The sequence below is a fragment of the Hoplias malabaricus genome, chromosome 6 (genome assembly GCF_029633855.1).
Source record: "Hoplias malabaricus isolate fHopMal1 chromosome 6, fHopMal1.hap1, whole genome shotgun sequence".
In the NCBI taxonomy this organism is placed as follows: domain Eukaryota; kingdom Metazoa; phylum Chordata; class Actinopteri; order Characiformes; family Erythrinidae; genus Hoplias; species Hoplias malabaricus.
This window is the reverse complement of record NC_089805.1, coordinates 27782738-27802380: the sequence shown is the minus strand read 5'-3', so window position 1 is coordinate 27802380 and position 19643 is coordinate 27782738. Positions and strand designations below refer to the sequence as shown.

Genomic DNA, 19643 nt, shown 5'->3' with positions numbered 1-19643 from the left:
TCCATACATAAGTGTCTGTACTTTATGCGACCATAAATTCTAACACACTGGCGGAAGAAACACACTGTTGAAAAGGAGTATGGCGGAATAAGGTGGATACCACAGTTCGTACTGACCCCCAAAGATGATTTGAAAGATGTTCCAGGAGTGCCAGTATTGCATGCTAATGGCACTCTGACTGAAGCTCTTCACATATTACTCTGCAATGTGCATGTAAGAGCACAGAGACTAAAGCGTTATGGCTCAGTGAACCCATTCTCCGCTTTCTGCAAGGACATAAAAATACTGAGTGTATACTGTTAATCTGTGTGTATTGTGGGGGTGCAGTCAGCACCAGTCAAGGCAGGGTTTTTTTTTCCTTCCCGCTTTTCTCTGCTGCTCACATTCACAAGTTTAGAAGAACGGCTCTGGAAGCGTAGTCAAAAATACTTCAATATCTCATGTTATACCACGAACCTCGAGTGCATTATTGCTTACACATAGCAGAGATGGAATAAATCTACATTACTTTATCTGGGCCATTTTTTACTTTTGTTCATTTGGACCTCCTAAAGTTGCCTTGGCCAGCACATACATATACAGTCCTAGATTCCCATTGGTGTCTGACCCTCTTTCTATTGTGCAGATGATCCCTATAACCCATTACCCACTGTTCTTACCTATACGGCAGTTATGATGTCAGAGTGACTAACCAGGTCTTTTAACTTGTCAGACTACCGGGATTAAAGTCTTGTATTGCATTTGGATTTGAAGTACATATTACAGGAACTCCGGTTCACTGACCCTCAGGTCATTCTTTCATTTTAATTGTTTCATGTTGTTAGGTGGACTGTCCAAAGTAAATAATGTGTATATGTCCAGAGGAAGTGTGTATTTGTATGCGGAACGGGTTGGGAGCAGTGGCCCATGGTAGAAACTCAGCACTCCTCCAAGGGGCAGACTGATAAGCCGCAAGGCTCACATTCCAGAGGAGCTGCGGCATGGCCCTCCAGGGATCCACCTCTTCAGAGCCCCTAAGCCAGCAGAAACACTGTCCCCAGAGACTATGCTTCAACCTTGATCCCCCTGTAATGAGACAGAGACACTCCTTCCAGCATGCATTTGCCTTCACGGTTGTCAGGTTTTCAGTGAACGTCTCTATTCCTTACAGGTGCTTGGTTCTGATGTTCTATATAGTTTTGCTTTCTTTGCGCAACTCTGGACACTCCTGGCTCATAAGCAGCCGCACTTGTGTCAATAGGCTTGCCGTATTGAACTTTGTTTGGATTCCCCACTGGAGGATGTGGCGGGGTTACTGGCCACTGAAGCGGTGTGTGCTGAGTCAATATCAGCCTGGTTTTACCACACTCTGTAATTAAAGGAAATCCATCTCCGAGCATATGTGTGAATGCGAGTGTGTGGGTATGTGTGAGATAAGCAATAGTCTGGGAGTCGTAAGCTGTAAGGAGACTACCCTCTCCAGTTCTCTGCTTTCCTATCGTGACTGAGGCCTTTGTAAATAATAGACCATTGTTGCCTTGCTAACTCCCAGGCAGCACAAGGCCAGGGGAACACACTCCACCCCGGAAAACAGCCAGACATATTCACCCAGCTGAGCCAGCCTCTGCAGAGCAAGGGCAATCCCAGGCCACTGCAGTGTGTGAGAAAGAGAAAAGAGAAAGCAACTCAGGCTCAGTGTCACGCAGAGGTCATGGAGATCACAGTTAATTACCAAACTTAATCAGAGGTTGAATTGTCCAGAGGCTTTTTGCAACCTATTTGTTTAATTAGTTTGGCTAAAATGAAAACAAGATTGACGTTTTAATGTCGAGTGAAGGGATGTAATTAATGGATATTGAGCTTTGCATTTTATGGATTCTGTCTTAAACAGCTTCTGCTGAGTTGGCAAATGAGGCAGCAAATTATCCATGCACAAACTTTAGTGTTTATTACAACTGAAGGCATCAGATGTCTGCCTGATTTCTTTAATTAACCCTAGTTGTTTATCTGTTAATTTTCATTGCCTTTTCAAATCCCTTTGAAGCAGATTCAGGACAACACAGTGCTTCCTGAATTGGGCTGGGCAGGATGCTAATGCAAGCAGACGTGCACTTTCTGCTATATTTGGAACACAGTTATGTAACACACTGTATTTTCCAAATAAAGTGTTGCCATAAATAAGATTGTGGGTTCTGATGGAAATCTCAATGCCAAGGGGTACTCCCCAAATTTTCTTTGCAGTTCTGTCCTCCTGAGATTGTGGAGATTTTTTATTATTTAATATTTTTGGAAATGGGATGTTGCCTCTCTTTCCTGCATAGAATGATTTGTCAAGCCTATCCATATGGACTGTTTAGATTCCTTACCTCTAGGACAGGTTCATGTCTATGACGTCTACTACTTTAAATGTACATAGATGGACATTTTACCTGAATAGCTTGGCCAAGCATTATTTTTAATTTTGCCTCTTTTAATACTATATACAAACTCAATGTAATGATGTTGCCTTAATGATAATTTCTGTGTCACAAAGTTATTACCAGAATCTAAAATGTTTGCTCCAAACATGAGATTGACAGTTATCCAGTTTGTAGTTTTGATATTATTTCACTTGTGCCACTTACTTTGCTTTATCACTTTAATCTCATCTGGGTCATGTGATTATTCAGTGATGAATTTCATATATTGCCCTGTGGCTACTCCCTCTCCAAGGTGTATTGCTCCCAATGATTCTAGGCTCTGGAGCCACCGCGACCCTGAACTGGATAAGCGGTTACAGATAATGAATGAATAAATGAATGAATTTAAAATATCAGTTTGCCAAATTACACAGCAGATACAGTGAATTTTGTTAATATGAAAAATGGACTTAAAATATATATATGGTAATGTACTGGAAATGTGCTGGTGAGTTTCATGATTACATTTTGCTCATGCAGAGTAAAACTTTACATTAACCTCAAGTCTGCAGTTAATATTGTTGATTTGCTTTTAAGTTGTTATACTTTACCAAATTATTTAACAATACTTGCTACTTGGATGTATGCCATGCTCATGTCTGCATATGGCTGAGAAATTATAAAATTAGAAATTCTGTTAAACCATATTCTTATCCATAAATGTAACAAAAGCAAGTAATCAGCACCAGCAACTAAACACATTGTTAGCTGGAATTTCCATATGAATGCAGTCCTGTTTTGTATCTCTTTTTTCTATTATCCCTGTTGTATGAACCCATATCCTACACCAGCACGTTCTCTCCTGTCTAGATGAGCAGTGGAAGTGACAGGGCAGAATGGCATGTGACTGTGAGAGGTGTCACGGAGCTTTCAGCCCTGCTTCACTCCCAGTTCTGTCGGGTGTCATTTACTATTTGCAGACAGCCTCTGTCATGAGCCATAAATCCACACTCGATTTGGAGGGCTCATCTGCTCTCCTATCTCTCTGTCTACTCCTATCTAGGTCATTACAGTACGACTCTGCCTAACTACTCCTGAGCCATCGCTGAAACTCCATACGGTCCTGACAATTGCTCATATAGCCCTGACATTCTCCAACTAAAGATTATAGGCTTGAGCAATCTGTCAAGGTTATTTCACACTGCCAGAGTCTGCAGCTGAGCAGAATCCTAACCACTGTGTTTAGGCTGTCAACCTTACTCTAGTTACAGCCCAAATTAGACTTGCAAAGATTTTTGATTAGCCAGTCTGACCCTATTAGTATTGTTTTTGTCTCATTAAGACTTAGTGATTTTTTTTTTTTGGCTTAATGCGTGTGGCATCAGGGTTTAGAGAACAATCACTAAATGCATGTTTCATTACAAAGAGTGCAGAGTGTCCACAGAATATTAAGTGCAGTGCAAAGCGTATATGAAAAAATTATATGCCCAAATTTAATGGTAGCTCTCCAACTGCTACTTTATATTTGTTCCAAATTATGCAACCTATATTGCACCTAAAAATCACTGTATGTAGCTTTATATTACTTGGACCAAATAGTGCAGCCCTAATCACATTATGCTACTGCGTTTTGCCATTGCTTGAGTAAGAAGTTAGAATTGCATTTTTGTTTTTTAAATATTGCATATTGCATATAAGAGAAAACCACAGTATTTTCCCCACTGACTTTTCCCCACAATATTTTGTAGCTGTAGCATGTGTTCATGTTCTTATCACAAGGCAGTTTGTGCAAAATTAAACTTGAGTGTTAACAGTCTTTCAGAGAGGATTACTCAGGAGTGATGGACTCTGAAATAGTTCATATGTGAACCTCCTCATAATTTCTGTCTCTGCCTCGGTCAGAGCGCAAGCCCTCGCTCTGTTCCTTCTTTCATGTCCACTAGAACACGTCTGGGGATCAGGCAAGAGGATTAGCAATAGATATTAAGTTATAAGCCCTTGTGAAATGGATGGCAAATGGCTTGTTTTCTCAAGCTCAGGCCCCAGGGAGCAGCTGAGCGAGGAGGAAAATCTGAGCGAGGAGTTTTACAGGCAACCGCGTCCTTGAACGTTTTGCTGTTGTCGAAAAATGTCATCTGTCATTGTTGTTTTCATTGCCTGTTTTTTCTCTCATTTGCTGTTTTTTGTGTCTTGCCCTCTCGCCTGTTTCGATTCCAGCCATCGGCTATTTGTTTCCAGGCCTGTCTACAGTTAAAGTCCCTCAGGGGCCTCATTCAGGCTGAGGATAAGATAGAGATGGGGGGTCTGGAAGGGGCAAACTGAAGGAGAAAGAGAAGTCAGAAGGGACACCTTCCATGCTCTAAAGGGGATGGAGCAGACTGACCCAGATGCCTCCTTTCCATCTTTACAAATACACACTTACCCGATTTGTTTGTAAACAAGGTGACTACATAGCTCCAGGGAAGCAGGAAAGCTGTGGGTAGTCGTAACTTGCCCTTAACTTTGTTGACCAACAGTAGATGCTGACACATGTCACTGACATTCCATGAATGTGATTTATCAGGTTGTCTGGGGTGGACGTTTCCTTCAGCACAGTCTGGTCAGTGTATGACATATTTTAGCTAGCGTCAGTGGCACAGTCATGCATAATGGCTCGCAGAACTACTGGAAAGACAATTGTTTCTCTTATTTTTTTGTTATTTTTCCCCATTTGCTTGTGCTCAGTTGTGCTCATTGGTTCAATGTATTGTCCGCTTTATTGTCATTCTATTAATGCACAATACAATCTTAAAAATAAAGGCTTCTAAATGTCTCGGTTGAACAGCACTGTGAAAAAGACTGCCCTTCATGTGTTGGGTTTCCATTCAAAACAACTGTTAAGTAAGAGTTATTTATTTTTCAGGAGACTTTTCTGAAGACATTAGATGTGTAGCTCTCAGGCTGCCATTACTGAGAAAAAGAATACATTTTTTAAAAACTGAATTTTCAAGGCAAGGAAAAATATCCTTGCAAAATCCTTTTCTAAAAACTGAAAATAAGTCTCCCAGAAAGAATGGAAGTTATAATAAAGGCATAGGGTGTATATATTAAATGTTGGATATGGTCATATTTTATTTAGTTGTTGATTCAACCGCACCATTTTCTGTTAAATATATGTTTTCTCCACGTTTCTTGTTGCTGAAAAGTAATTAACTTGATAGCTGATTTGACTGGAAATTACATGAATGTATGGTGGACATTTGCAGAGTACACTATAATTCTAGGAAAACCCATGTCTGCCTATTTAAATTTTAGAAACAATGAACAATGATCCTCTAGAGTGTCTGAGACATGCAGGACATGTTCAGAATGTAGTGCTTCAGTATAAGCCAGTGTAAGCAAGAATTAGAAGACACGACAAAACAAAATGAAGGCAGTACAATATAATAAAACAATCAATTACAAAACACCGGTTCACTGCAGTGCAAAACCTGGCTTTTTAGAGAGCAACTAAGACACTGGAACAAAGAGTTTTTCCCAGAGAGTCTTTAAATATGATTGAAGGTTTGACACCCTGGATGACTTTAGAGTTGAGACAGAAGGTGTTTTCTGTGGCCTCTTGGGGTGTTGGGTCCAGATTGAATCTTCATGACTGATGACTGATCTGTCAAAAGTGGACACTGGTAGTCAGAGAGCAGAGAGAGGAGGACAGATACATCTGTCCTAGACAGTCCCAAAGTTGACTAGACCATCTGACCTGCACCTGTGTGACTTACAGCCTCCCAGAGGACCTCATCCAGACTTTCCTTCCTTAACAATTTACGCTTCGCCAGTAGAGGAGAAAATCCATTGGGAAAACAGCTGAAGAAGTGTGTGAATATGCTGGCCAAGCTGTGTACTTTTCATAAGTCATTTCTACAGTACTCAAGACTGGAAATTAGCCGATCAAATATAATGACCAAATGCTTATTTACAATTTCTTCTAACCTTAAGGGCTTTAATACAAATCTACCCCCTTTTGTTTGCATTTACAAAATTTACATATTTGGGAAGGCCTTAGGTTTGGTTGTGCTAGTGTTACCAATTTTATAAGTGCATTTTGGTGGAGATTATACCAACTGTACATTTAAACACATGCCAGCTATGGGTCCACCTTAAAATAGCTAAAAAAGTATTAGAAGAGATGTCTACAGCTATGTGGGCTAATACTTTTAGTTTAATACAGTTATATCTGAAAATGATAATAATAGACAAGTGTATTTATAGCACACCTTTCATACACAATAGCAATTCAAAGTGCTTTTCAAAAATCAATAAACAAAACAATAAATTAAAGTAAAAGCAATTAATTAAGAATATGAAAGATTATCAATTAAAATAGTAATATTAAAGAAAATATATATACATTTTCAAAAATTATTATAAAACACAGATTAACATGAAAATAAAAGCTTTCTCATAAAGGCTTTTGCATAGATAGCTTTATTATATTTGGTTTGAATTACAATTGAATCTGTTGGTTTCAATTTTGGGCGGCACGGTGGCGCAGCAGGTAGTGTCGCAGTCACACAGCTCCAGGGGCTCGGGGTTCGATTCTCGCTCCGGGTGACTGTCTGTGAGGAGTTGGTGTGGTGTCCGCGTGGGTTTCCTCCGGGTGCTCCGGTATCCTCCCACAGTCCAAAAACACACGTTGCAGGTGGATTAGCGACTCAAAAGTGTCCGTAGGTGTGTGTGTCTCTGTGTTGCCCTGTGAAGGACTGGTGTCCCCTCCAGGGTGTATTCCAGCCTTGCGCCCGATGATTCCAGGTAGGCTCTGGACCCCCCGTGACCCTAAATTGGATAAGCGGTTATGGATGGATGGATGGATGGTTTCGATTTTGGGGAACATAATAATACTTTTTATTTATTTAATGATTTTTAAGAACCCAAAGTGCTTACAAATAGAGCACAGAAACAGAAACAAGAAGCAAAACATTAAAGAGGGTACAAAACAACATAGATAGCAGCGGTGAGGGTATGCAGCCAGCCAGTGAGAATCATCAAGCCACGTTGTTAAAACAGGCTCCAAAAATTTACAGGCACTCTGGATATTAGTATTTTTACCAGCCACCTGCAACAACAGCAGGTCAACTCTTTTGGTCAGCAGACCCAGCTGACAGAATAGCAGTGAGTGACTGTGTGCTGCTCTGCAATTACAACACAAAACCTCTAGGACTGAATCTCAAGCATCTTCCTCTACACTATATATTACACAATGTAGTGCTGTAGTAGTATTCATTTTATTTATCTTTAAAGTGCACTATTTAGGGTGTCTATTTAGGCTGTAAGGCAATATTTGGGATAGAGCATAGTTTACATTTAGTTCCAGGAATGAAACAAATACAAATTACAAATCCACCATGATTTTCCCAAGTGGTCCTCCTCCTCCTTGTGAGATTTTTTAAATTCTGTTTAACCACTTCATTCGCTCTGTGATGTCCAGACCATGCCTGAGGAAATCTCTTGCTGTGATTTTGCTGCTGTCAACTCTCTAGGAGTTTCTGGACTTCCTTGGTTCAACTTGATCCATGTACATAACACAGCAGACCAGTCACATGTGTTGTGGTCTGCGACTTTGTGATGCATAATTACATTTCTGGAGAGGTTTGTGGTTTAGAAAACAGCATAGGGTTTGTGTTGATGAGTTGCTTAAGCAACCTGTTTGACAGTTTGTAGCTGCAAACTTCAGTTTCTTGCTAGCTAGCGGGATTTGATTTGTAGCTCCAGGGCAAAACTAAACAAGCAAACTTCTCTGACTTTATCTTAACTTGTTAAATACATCTACAATTGAGGTACAGTTGTGTCAATTTGATGTTAAGTCATTGCTGTAATATTTTCTGATATACAGAGGTACATGAAGATCACGTGAGCAAGCATTATTTTTGGTGTGACTGTTTACATATTCCAGGCATTGTGTAAGTCACATAGAGTTGAAAAACTCTCTGACATTAATACATCTTCCTTCTACTGGTCTGCTGTTGGAGAAACAACAAAAGATAAAAGAGCTGGTTTACAGTTACAGCAAGATCAACACAGTTGGATAGGCCTGCAGTGCTGGGGAGTTGAGTAGAAGGTGCCACAGCTCCATGTGGGGGATTAATAGGACTTCTCTTCTCATGTCCAAGCCAAATAATTAATCTTTCTCCAAGGAGCTGGAAATCAAGTTCTGTTTGTTTTGTTTGGGGATTATTTACAGTTACCCAGTAGAGAAGCAGACATTGTCGTTGAGAAAGAGAAACTAGGCTGCTCCCTGGACTAAACCACAAAAGAAGGGTTTCAGTGGGCTGATCACTGCCATATTTTTTATGATGGACTTGATATTTTGAAAGGACTATAAAGGCAGTTTGAAGTTGCAGCCAGCAGCACTATTATTTGTCTTAAAAGATGTTGGAGTCTATAAAATTCTCCTTCAAGTCTAAGGAAAACTCCTCTGATGTTTCATAATGAGGATGAAATGCTCAGGCTTTTCATCAGCTGTGTACAGTATGAGTGTTATTGTTTTCAAAAGACAATATTATATCTCCAGTATGGTGCCTTTACAAAAGAAGGTTAATACAACAATGTTCCCAAGTAATTATGAGTGTTATAGGTATTTTCATTGACTTTTAACATGCTTATAATGTGTACATGATAAATAAATATTTAAATTATATTAAAAAATAAATAAAGACAATATTTGTCATGATTTGGAAAAAGTATTTTATTCCAATATTCATCACTAATGTTGGGATTACTATTTTTAAATTGTCTAAATCAAAACTCATATATGCTTGGATACAATATTAGAAAAAATATATGCACGTTTTTGCAGCATGTATTTCTTGATGGCACTCATAACAGATACAGTGATGTATACATTTTTCTTGCTTCCCATTTTCAAACTTAGTATTTTGTACTTGTTTTTATTGAATGGAAAGACAATTATAGTTTGTAGTACTATGCAATAATTAGTACTATACTATAATTAAGAGCAAGATGATGTTTGAATTTTGAATTATAAATACACATTACACAAAAATGCTTTAAAATATATTTGTAAACCTTATTGTATATATGTTACAGCGTAGTGCTAGTAGAGTGTCTAATAGAGTGGACATTGTGTGTACACGGTGTTTAAAAACACAAGCAGCACTGCTGTGTCTTATCCACTAATACCATCACAACACACATTAACACACCACCACGTCAGTGTCACTGCAGCACTGAGAAAGATCCACCACCCAAATCATACACGTTGTTGCAGTAACAATGTCGCCCAGCTTGCTTTTGTTTTTGGAGCTCTGAATATGTTTTGTTTCTGAGCTTTACCTCCTGGCTGCGGCCTCTCCAATTTAGTGTGTATCTGAGCTGAGGTGGGGTCATGAGGGAGGACTTTTAATTGGATCGTGTTTCAGCAGTCCCTCCATGTGCTGTTTATTTGGAGGAGGTCAGAACGAGATGCAGCGATATGGATCACTGCAAGGGAGGGAGGGAGGGAGAGAGGGAGGGCTTATAGCTTCCTCCTCCTCTTTTATAATCAAGCCCATTTCTTGGCTGCGCTTGATCATCTTCCCCCTTCACTCCCTTCAGGAATACCCATGGGCATGGCTTGTGTACTTTAAGCTAATGCCGCCCACTGTGGACTGCTAGTCCATGGCCATGTTTTTTCCCACACTCACAGTGGGGCTGTCAGGCCTTAGCTGGTCCAGTGGGATGGAGAGGCAGTGAACTGTTTCGTATACTGCACTCTCCCTCACCCGAAGCACAGGAGCAGAAGTGGGGGGTGGGGGGTTATAGGAACTCAGCTCCCTTGACAGAGGTTTTTACTGTCACTAACTCTCTGCGTCATGACTGCTGAGGAGTACAGAAGGGAAGGATTTGGTTCGATTCATTATATGATTGGACCAGGCCTCGCTTCCCAACTTGGGCATTAATTCCAAACAGTACCAGCAAGAAACTGTGGGCAAAGATACCTACAGGTTAAGAGATAAATATTTGTGCATGCGTTTGAACCCTCTTAGTTTTAATTTTTCTCCTTATTAGTTTTCTCTTCCCTCAGTATGTTAAGCTGGTGATGGGGGAGGGTTTTATAATTGGACTGAAGGATTGGATTCACTGAGATACAGTGAGACACACACTCTCTTGCTCTCTTTCACTGTCAGTGGAATCTCAGCACAGGCGGTAGGGAGAGTGGCCAACAGGGAAGACTGCTGTTCATTCCTGATGACACTGAAACTACACATGAAAAGGACAAGCGGCAGGAAGTCAAAACAATGGCCCTACGTTTGACTTTTGAGAAATGAAATGGGGCTCTCTTTCAATTGATTTTCAATACTGAACCAAAAATGTCCACTCCTGCTGAGGACAGGAGCAGATTTGGGCTCCCTTCTATGCTCAGGGTGTTGCAGGGCTTTGACCTCAAGATCTGCTCTTCACTGAGGAGTGTAAGCCTTCGACGGCATCCCTGGATTTTTATTATTGCGGGAGAGGAATGTTTTTATTCTGTGTGCATGTTTTAAGGAGGGATTGATAAAAACCACAGGCAATGCTATCAGATATCTGCTCGATTTCCTGCCAGAAATAGGACCTGTGTGTGTGTGTGTGTGTGTGTGTGTGTGTGTGTGTGTATATATGAAGTTGGGTGGTGGGCCATCAGCCTGTGACGGAGGGGCGGCGCTGTCCTGCTAATCCTCTGTTTTCAGACACAGCTGTTTCCTGTTGGGAGTATGGGCCAGGCTTGGGGCCTGTGTATAACACACACACCTACACACATTTACACACTACAGGACACAACTGGCTCTCGTGGACAATGCCCAGTGAAATACCAAGGCCAAAATGTCTACCACCCAGACCAAAAAAACACACGTCAGGAAATAAGATTCAATACTAATTTCATTAAGCTTCTTAAGCTTCTGTGTTTGCTCATTTCTGGGTATTACACTCCATTATGACAATTCCAGAAGGAAACGCCTTTTCTTTAAAACCAAAGAAGGCTTCATATTTGGATAAAGAAAGTGAATTATCAGTAAGTACAGCAAGAGCAACTGATTCTTGGAAGTGACCAGCACTGACACAGTGTTCTGAGTAGTTTCCAAATTTCTTATACAACTCCTAAGCCTTTATTTTAAAGCAGTGGGCTCTTTTCTGAACTCTGACCTGGTAACTGTGTAAAGGCGTAGCTGCAAACAGTTTCAGATTTTTAACATGACACTTGTACTCCAGTAGTTTGATTGTTCCATTAATAAAGCTTAAATAACCAGACAATTTGTAATGGGTGTAAGAGGTAAAAATCTGATTGTTGTGAAATATATATTTGATATTTATACTTTTTCTTTTACTTACAATCAGATTCAACAAGGTGGTATTTTAATGAGCCTGCATTAAACATAGAAGCAGAGCAAAATCTGAATAATTTAATCCCACACTCTGATTTTGGCAGCCCACAGAAAACAGACTGTGGGATCTTTTCACAGTTTGTGTGTTGCTATGCACTGTGCACAAGCACTGAAAATATGTGATTTACAATCATTTTAGTAATTCAGGGATTTTAGTAGTTCAGTTGAACTTCTGTGGGGGAAGAGGAACATAACAGGACGCGCTGATCATTTCAGAACTTTACTAAACCAAATGTAAATACTAAAGCAGAGTTTTAGAGAACTGCTTCACGTTTGGCTCTGCGCACTGTTTATGTCTCCATTTGAACTGTAACAGTGGAGTGCGCTTGCTGTTCTCCACTTTAGAAGACACTGGACAATATATCTGTCCACCGAGCTTCAGCTCTTTGCACTTGAGGTTTTACTGATTGTCTGAGTGACTGTTCATCCTTATTGTCAGAAATAGATAGGAACATCCTGTTAGTTCCAGACTTTCCACTCCCCAATTAGAAGTTTTTTTCTGTTCCTGATTCTCGCCCCTTTTTCTTTTGCTGAGTAGTATAAAGGGACTTTTGTAAATAAATGCCAGTGCAGGTATGATTATGTGCATTGGAAGTTTGTTGCTGTGTGTTTGCTTCTCTGGGACATTTGAATGTGTGATAACAGCATTAAAGGGGACATTAAAAATAAAACATTTTCAGTGCATCAGCATATTCGTTTGAGGATCTGGAGCCTACAAACCAACAATTTAAAGAAACAGTGGCTGTTGCTCTGTTTAGACAGTGGAGAATAGGGGTGTGTTGTTTAATCCTTGTGGTATTTTGACCAAAGCATGTAACCACTTCATTAAGAAACCAGAGGACCTGTAAACTCGTGGAAAATGGTTATGGATGTTGGACTTAAATGGGACTGAACTATATTATATTTGCTGAAAAGCTTTGTTTGAGATGCATCATGTGACATTCCTTTATGTGGTTGTATTTTCACAGAGTGAATCGGTGAAGTATTTCCTGGACAACTTGGATCGGATCGGGCAACTGGTGAGTCATGATGCCTCAGCATTTCTTAATGTTCCTAGTTGCTTCATGATCACTCGTTAAACTGTGGGAGGATGGATGACTTCCAGTACATTTTCCAAAACCACATTTTTCTGGTCTGTTCTACTCAGACATATCGAAGATTATGCAGTCTGTTTTGTGGACTGTAATCAGCAGAGGCACATTCTCCGTAACCACCATGTGCATTGTGTTCTGTGTCCACTGGTTTAACCCAATGAGGGGTTGTCATTTATTTGTTAATGAGAACACATTTATGAACTGGGTCAGGATCCGATGCTGGAGCAGCACATTACTTTGAGATGACTGATAAATGAAGCAGATGGTGTTCAGATGAGAATACAGTAAAACGTACTGCAAGGCTGCAGCAGTAACAATGTGGAGATCCTAAGCATAGAGAAGATGTTTGTCCTGAGATAGTGTGCTATGGAATAGAATTTGTAACTGTGACGCAGGGGTTGCCAAGAGCTCAGAGAAGAAAAACATTCAGCTCCAGTCTCAGATGGGTGCTAAAAAGCAGGAGCACTTGATAGTTTTTTTTTTTTTTTTTTGCTGTCTTGGAAACCAAGGCTCAGGGCCAAAAAAAGGGAAGTCACATGTGAGGCTTTTTTAATTGGAATGACATGGCAGACCATCCTCTCTTGTGTTGTAGTGACATGGTCTTGTAAAGTTTTTGGGATTTATGGTCCCTGGCTGGCACTCCGGCCCCAATGCTAGTTCAATTTCACACACACGGTGAAAAATATGGGACAGATTTAAAAGGAGCTCTTGTAGAACAATTCCTGTTTGAGGTAACCTAAAAACTGGTTTTGATTATTTACTTTTACACTAATGTTGGTTTAATAATGTATTTTCCACTCCACCAAGCTGCATTCCTATATCTGCTTATAAAATATGACGACAAAAATCAGTTAAAAATCTATAAACCATTTCCTTAAGGGGATTAATGAAGGTGATTCTTCTTCCTCCTCCTCCTCCTCCTCCTCTTCTTCTAAAATGTAACATTTTGGATCCAGCTAGTTCATCCTGCATACAGTATATAGAAGAGGAATAATTGGACATTAATCACTTTTAAAAATAAAAATCAATAAATCTGGACAAAATGATTGATACATTTTTTTTTTTACGTCACATATATTTATTAGCAACATTCATTTTGGGAACCACAACAAAGACCGAGGCATTTTCTAAGTCCAGGCAAAAAACAAACAAACAATAGTGCTATAAGAAATCAAGCTTTTAAAATGCAAAGTTGAACACTAATCCAATTTCATGTCTCCAAGTTGATTTACAGCCTCAAAATTCTACACACACAGGCAGACACACACACACACACACACTAACAGCACTTTTTCAGCTGAGTTGCATTTTTAAGCAGTGTCTCTTTGATTTGCACTGCCACAAAAACTGATAGATTTGTCACCCCTAAATTAAATGAAATAAATAATAAATTAGTTTCTTCTTCTTTGTTATTATTTTGTGACTATTAAATAAACATTCCAGGTTATTAAATTCACATCTGGTTTATCTTCAACAGAAATGTTGTCTCTGTCAAATACACAGATACTCACTGTTGAGGACTGGAGTTTGTTATGAAAAAAGCATCAGCTGCAAAATTATCTAAAAAAACTTGTCTATTTGTCTATTTTTAGTATCACTTTAAAGAAATATTTTTGATAATACATTTTTTGCAGTGATGATATAGTCGTTTCATTACGTAATTGGTCCTTATGTGTCACCAGAATTATGTCCCGAGTCGTCAGGACATCCTGCTGGCCAGGAAGGCCACCAAGGGCATTGTGGAGCATGACTTCATCATCAAAAAGATCCCCTTCAAAATGGTAGACGTGGGTGGCCAGCGCTCACAGAGACAGAAATGGTTTCAGTGTTTTGATGGCATCACTTCCATCCTGTTTATGGTTTCGTCCAGCGAGTACGACCAGGTGCTGATGGAGGACCGCCGCACCAACCGTCTGGTGGAGTCCATGAACATCTTCGAGACCATCGTCAACAACAAGCTCTTCTCGAACGTCTCCATCATCCTCTTCCTTAACAAGATGGACCTGCTGGTGGAGAAAGTGGCCAAGGTCAGCATCAGCAAGCATTTCTCTGACTTCCGTGGAGACCCTCACAGATTGGAGGACGTGCAGAACTACCTAGTGCAGTGTTTTAACCGCAAACGCCGCAACCGCAGCAAGCCCCTGTTCCACCACTTCACCACAGCCATCGACACAGAGAACATCCGCTTCGTCTTCCACGCTGTGAAGGACACCATCCTCCAGGAGAACCTTAAAGACATCATGCTTCAGTGACTGGGAAACCACTCCACACATACATACATATTTGTTGGTGGAGTGTAACTATGCCACTGTAATGTTGCCACTGTTAGAGGATATTGCCTTCTGGAATATGCAGTAAACAGCGCTAATGTTGGTTGTGTAACTAGTGTTACTGCTTTTACGTAAGACAGCCTCATCCATGTGGTCAACTGTATGGAGACTGTTGGGCCATTGTATTGACTTGTACCACTATGCAAAGGATTAGGGTGCGAACCACAGAGAATCAACACCAGTTGTCTGCTACAAAAAACTGAAGTTCTGACAGTAGCATGTGAATATGAACATATTTGAAACAAATAACACTGAGATTTGTTTGTGTGTGTATCTGTATGAATGTGGAAAACTTTCCATGGTTTTTACTTCTGATTATGCCGTTTATAATTAGGGATGTTGCGTCGGAGTTAGTCATGATGAAACTGAAATGACTCATGTACGTTCTGACTGCCCCTAATCATGTCTCATCTGTTTTCCCCTGAAAAGCTGTACAAAAGGCCTTCTTAATTAAAAACAATGGGGACCTTAGTGCAGCCAAGAGCATCTGACAGTGTTCTACGTCAGTGAGTAAAAATGGTTCAAGCCTAAAATGTTTTCTCTGGCAAAGTTTGAGCATCACTTTATTGCTGTACATTCCTATACCCATTGCATAATTCCAAACGATGTCCAAGCACTTCTGTGGGTATATACTACATTTCCATTTCCATTTTTACATTTGTTTTCAACAAGCTTAACAAGCCTTGTTTGGACCTAGTCTGCAACACTAACATTTCAGTCTGACCCCTAGACATTGTAACTCTCCGTATTATTTCAATATAACAGCAGTTTTATATGCAAATTCAAAGAGGTCCTTCAAGAGTATTATCTGTGGTTTTGAGCACGAAGTTATGCAAAGTTTGTATAAATGATTAAACAGGGTTTTTATACATAGATTTAAATATTCTCATCTTTTATGGACATTTACAAATCGTCTCCAGTGCTTTTTTAAACTTGTAAACAACTCTTCCTGGATTTTCGTTGATAAATAGTGTCAAATCACTGGGGATATCTTTCAAACCAACACTAACTTCAGATGTTTAAGGTGTCTGGAAATGTTGTTTCTGCACTGCATGTGTACTTTATGTTTAGGAATATTTAGTGATGTAGATGTCCTTGAACTACAACGACTCTCCTGTGGTTTTATGGTTCACGTTGTGGATTCAGTTCTTCAGACGACATGGATTGGAAGTGGAGGGAACCCCGAAGCTGGTCAGATGGATTATAGAAAAAGGGTCTGATCTCAGAGGAGGTGAAGAGTTTCTCCCAGTGTTGCAGTGGAGAATGGAGCTTGTCTGTGACCGGGAATAGCTCAGTGTGTGTGCGGTTCGGTGTGATTTATAGAATTAAGAATCTTCCCCACCGGTAGAACGCGGTGAACTCCCACAGGTATTTGCCAATGCTGAGGGTGCTCTGATGTGGGGAGATTGACTTTTTCTCTGCCTGTTTCCTACATCACAGGCAGCCCATGCTGACACATGCACTCAGCAGACATGGAGCAACCTGCTTCAAAGCGCCTTTTACATGCAGGTGTAGCGTTGTGGATTTTTGTTTTGCGGTGCTTTTCTAGGGAAAGTATGAAGTATGTTCTAAAAATGAGTGTAAGTGCATTAGACGGTTCCTCTTTCGTACCCAGTGTGAAGTGTGTCTTCCTTTCCCTGCACACCAAAGAACAGAACAAGGGCCGAGGGCACTTTCTCATAAAGATCCTAGCTAGAAGCAGCACAAGTACAGGATCTGCAGGATTGGGCATGATAAACACTGATTACTCACCTCTCCTGAAATCAGCGGTAGCCCATCTGCCCCGATAATGAGTTCTCTTTTAGCCCGTATGGGCCTTGATGCACATTGAATGTGCGGTGATATTTTCAGCCGCACCATTATGCCTTGGCCCTGGAAGCACCTTCCATCTCTCCCCTGAGAAAAGGCACACATTTAAAAGCTGGATGCCTCTTTAATTCATGTGCTGGCTATCAAGAGCTGCGCCGTCTTCTTCCTCAACTCTAAATCTGCCTTTAAGAAAGAAATGGCCTTTAATGACAATTAAATGTAAAATGTTTAATTTAATAAGCTTTTACAGAGCAGCAGATGGCACATTACTAGCTCTCAGATTGTCTTTTTTGTTCTACAGAGTGAAAACAATAATAAACTTCAATATCATTTGTTAAAAGGATGGCTAAACGAGCCCTAATGAACAGTGGGAGAATTTAGAGCTCAAATCTTCTAGACCCAAGCTACAATTTCAGCCTCCTAACAGTTCAGAAAGCATATTGACTTGACATCTGCTCTCCTCTGCTTTGTAAAAGAATCACTAATGGCTATCACTGGTAATGAGATATCTACTTTCTTATTAGCATTTTATGATACTGTACTACTTCTGACCAGCTGTGTTACCTTCAACACCTGTTTCTGTTTTTATGACTGTAGTGACTGTAAAAATTGTGAAAATTTCAAACGAGCTGTATTACTGATGTTTTGTAAATAAGAACTGTATAGATACAATAAACTGTGTTAATGTTGAATGGTCATTTTGACACTCCATACACTGCTTCTGTCTTACTATATAATCTGAATTATGTAAGCTGTTATGTTTTCTGTTAGAAACATATAAACATGCGCTCCTAAATCAGATGGGCCCTGATCTCTCCCCTCCTGAGATCTGAGCCCTTGAATTTCCTGTGGACAACTTTGAGTACATGTTCAAACAGAAGAAAATAAACAGAGGCTATGCAAGAGTTAAGAAGAGCAGGAAATCCCCTCACCACCCTTCAAACCAAGCAGAGCTTATGTTTCTTAAGTACCATTTTAACTAGAGCACTAAGATGTTTTCAAGCCAAAACACACCCTGCCATTGTGTGGCCAGGTCTGTGGCTTTTCTGCAGAACTGTGTGACTTTTGATGTATAGTCACTGGTGGGTTCAAGATATTTTGGTAGCTGGAATACACATTTGTTACCAAATTTAACTTTCAAGTGCTGGTATGTTAATGGTTTGTGCAACAGCCAAAAACAAAGATACAAAGCGCAAATGGCAGCCATGTCCTTTAAGACCCCTTCTGTGAATAATTGACCTTTCTGCATTTGAAATACATTGGAATACATTACATTGCATGTTTGTTTGTTTTTTCAAGAGAACATCTGTGTCCACTACATCACACTATATTATTCTAGTCCATAAATAGATGCGTACTACTGTTCATTTGAATCGTACTGCCACACTGCGCTCATTTGCATTCGGTCCTGGACATGGAGCCCTGTATACAGTGATGCACACCTAAATAAACCTCCTGTTGTTACCCTACAGAAGGAGGCAGATAGAGTCTGAATACACAATTGACCCTTTCTTCTGGCCGAGTTTGGCTTATTTCCACCAACTCAAACTCATGACTCTAATTATCCTTACATTTCCTCCAGGCTGCCTTTCACTGGACTTATAGTGAACTCTGATATTTACTAATCTTCCATCAATGTGAGCAGCAGCTGCTGTGGAGTATCTGCCAGATTCTCTCTGTTCAGCTGATCATAATCATTATGCTGTAGTGTGCTCTTTCACTTGGCCGTGACGAGGAGGGGAAGAAGCGAATGGCTGTCACATTTAAAAAGAGCGGAATCGTTTTCAGCCTGTAAAGTTCTGGTTCAGAATGTATGTCTTATTTTATCAGTGAAGCTTTGGAAATCACCTCTTTCATAACTGAGAAAGTGAAAAGTAACACAGTCATTTCTGGAACAAAGGCGTCCTCTGGTGGAGAAATTAAAAATACCTCAACCCCCTCCTGTGTTCCTGTGCAGAAACGCACACTTCTAATTCTCCACAATACTGTCAACTGAAGATAATAATTATTATCTTATTTGTTGCTAGGTGTTTATCATGTTATCTAAAGTCTTATGAACGTTTTTGGATTTCATTACTGAGTGGTATAGCGTAGTGTGTAAGATGTTTGCAATGGTACTTTGAGATTTCTGTCCCAGTTCAGCCAGGGGCACCACACTACACCAATAAAAGTCCTTGGGCAAGTCTCCTAATGCTGCATTAGCCTACCTCGGTAACATGAGTAACTAATTGTAAGTTGCTCTGTGGCACAACCGGTAGTGTCACAGAGCTCCAGGTCCTGGGGCTGTGGGAGTGTGAGGTTTTTGGTGGGTTCTTCCAGTGTATGAATGGAGTTGCCCCAGTTTCCTCCCACAGTTATTAAAACAATAATAAAAAAATATATATGTTGGTAGGGGGCGGCACGGTGGCGCAGCAGGTAGTGTCACACAGCTCCAGGGGCCTGGAGGTTGTGGGTTCGATTCCCGCTCCGGGTGACTGTCTGTGAGGAGTTGGTGTGTTCTCCCCGTGTCCGCGTGGGTTTCCTCCAGGTTTCCTCCCACAGTCCAAAAACACACGTTGCAGGTGGATTGGCGACTCGAAAGTGTCCGTAGGTATGAGTGTGTGAGTGAATGTGTGTATGTCTGGGTTGCCCTGTGAAGGA

At 40.4% G+C, this 19643-nt stretch overlaps 1 protein-coding gene across 1 annotated transcript in view; it reads left to right on the top strand.

Annotated features, from left to right (window-relative positions):
- The window catches only part of gna12a (guanine nucleotide binding protein (G protein) alpha 12a), a 40536-nt gene extending 22875 nt beyond the window's left edge, over window positions 1–17661 (top strand). Inside the window, exons 3-4 of the mRNA XM_066674464.1 lie at window positions 12739–12789; window positions 14547–17661. Of these exons, the coding sequence (XP_066530561.1) occupies window positions 12739–12789; window positions 14547–15116 (621 nt within the window). The 3' untranslated portion in view covers window positions 15117–17661. The remainder of the gene's footprint in view (window positions 1–12738; window positions 12790–14546) is intronic.
- Window positions 17662–19643: the final 1982 nt, after the last annotated feature.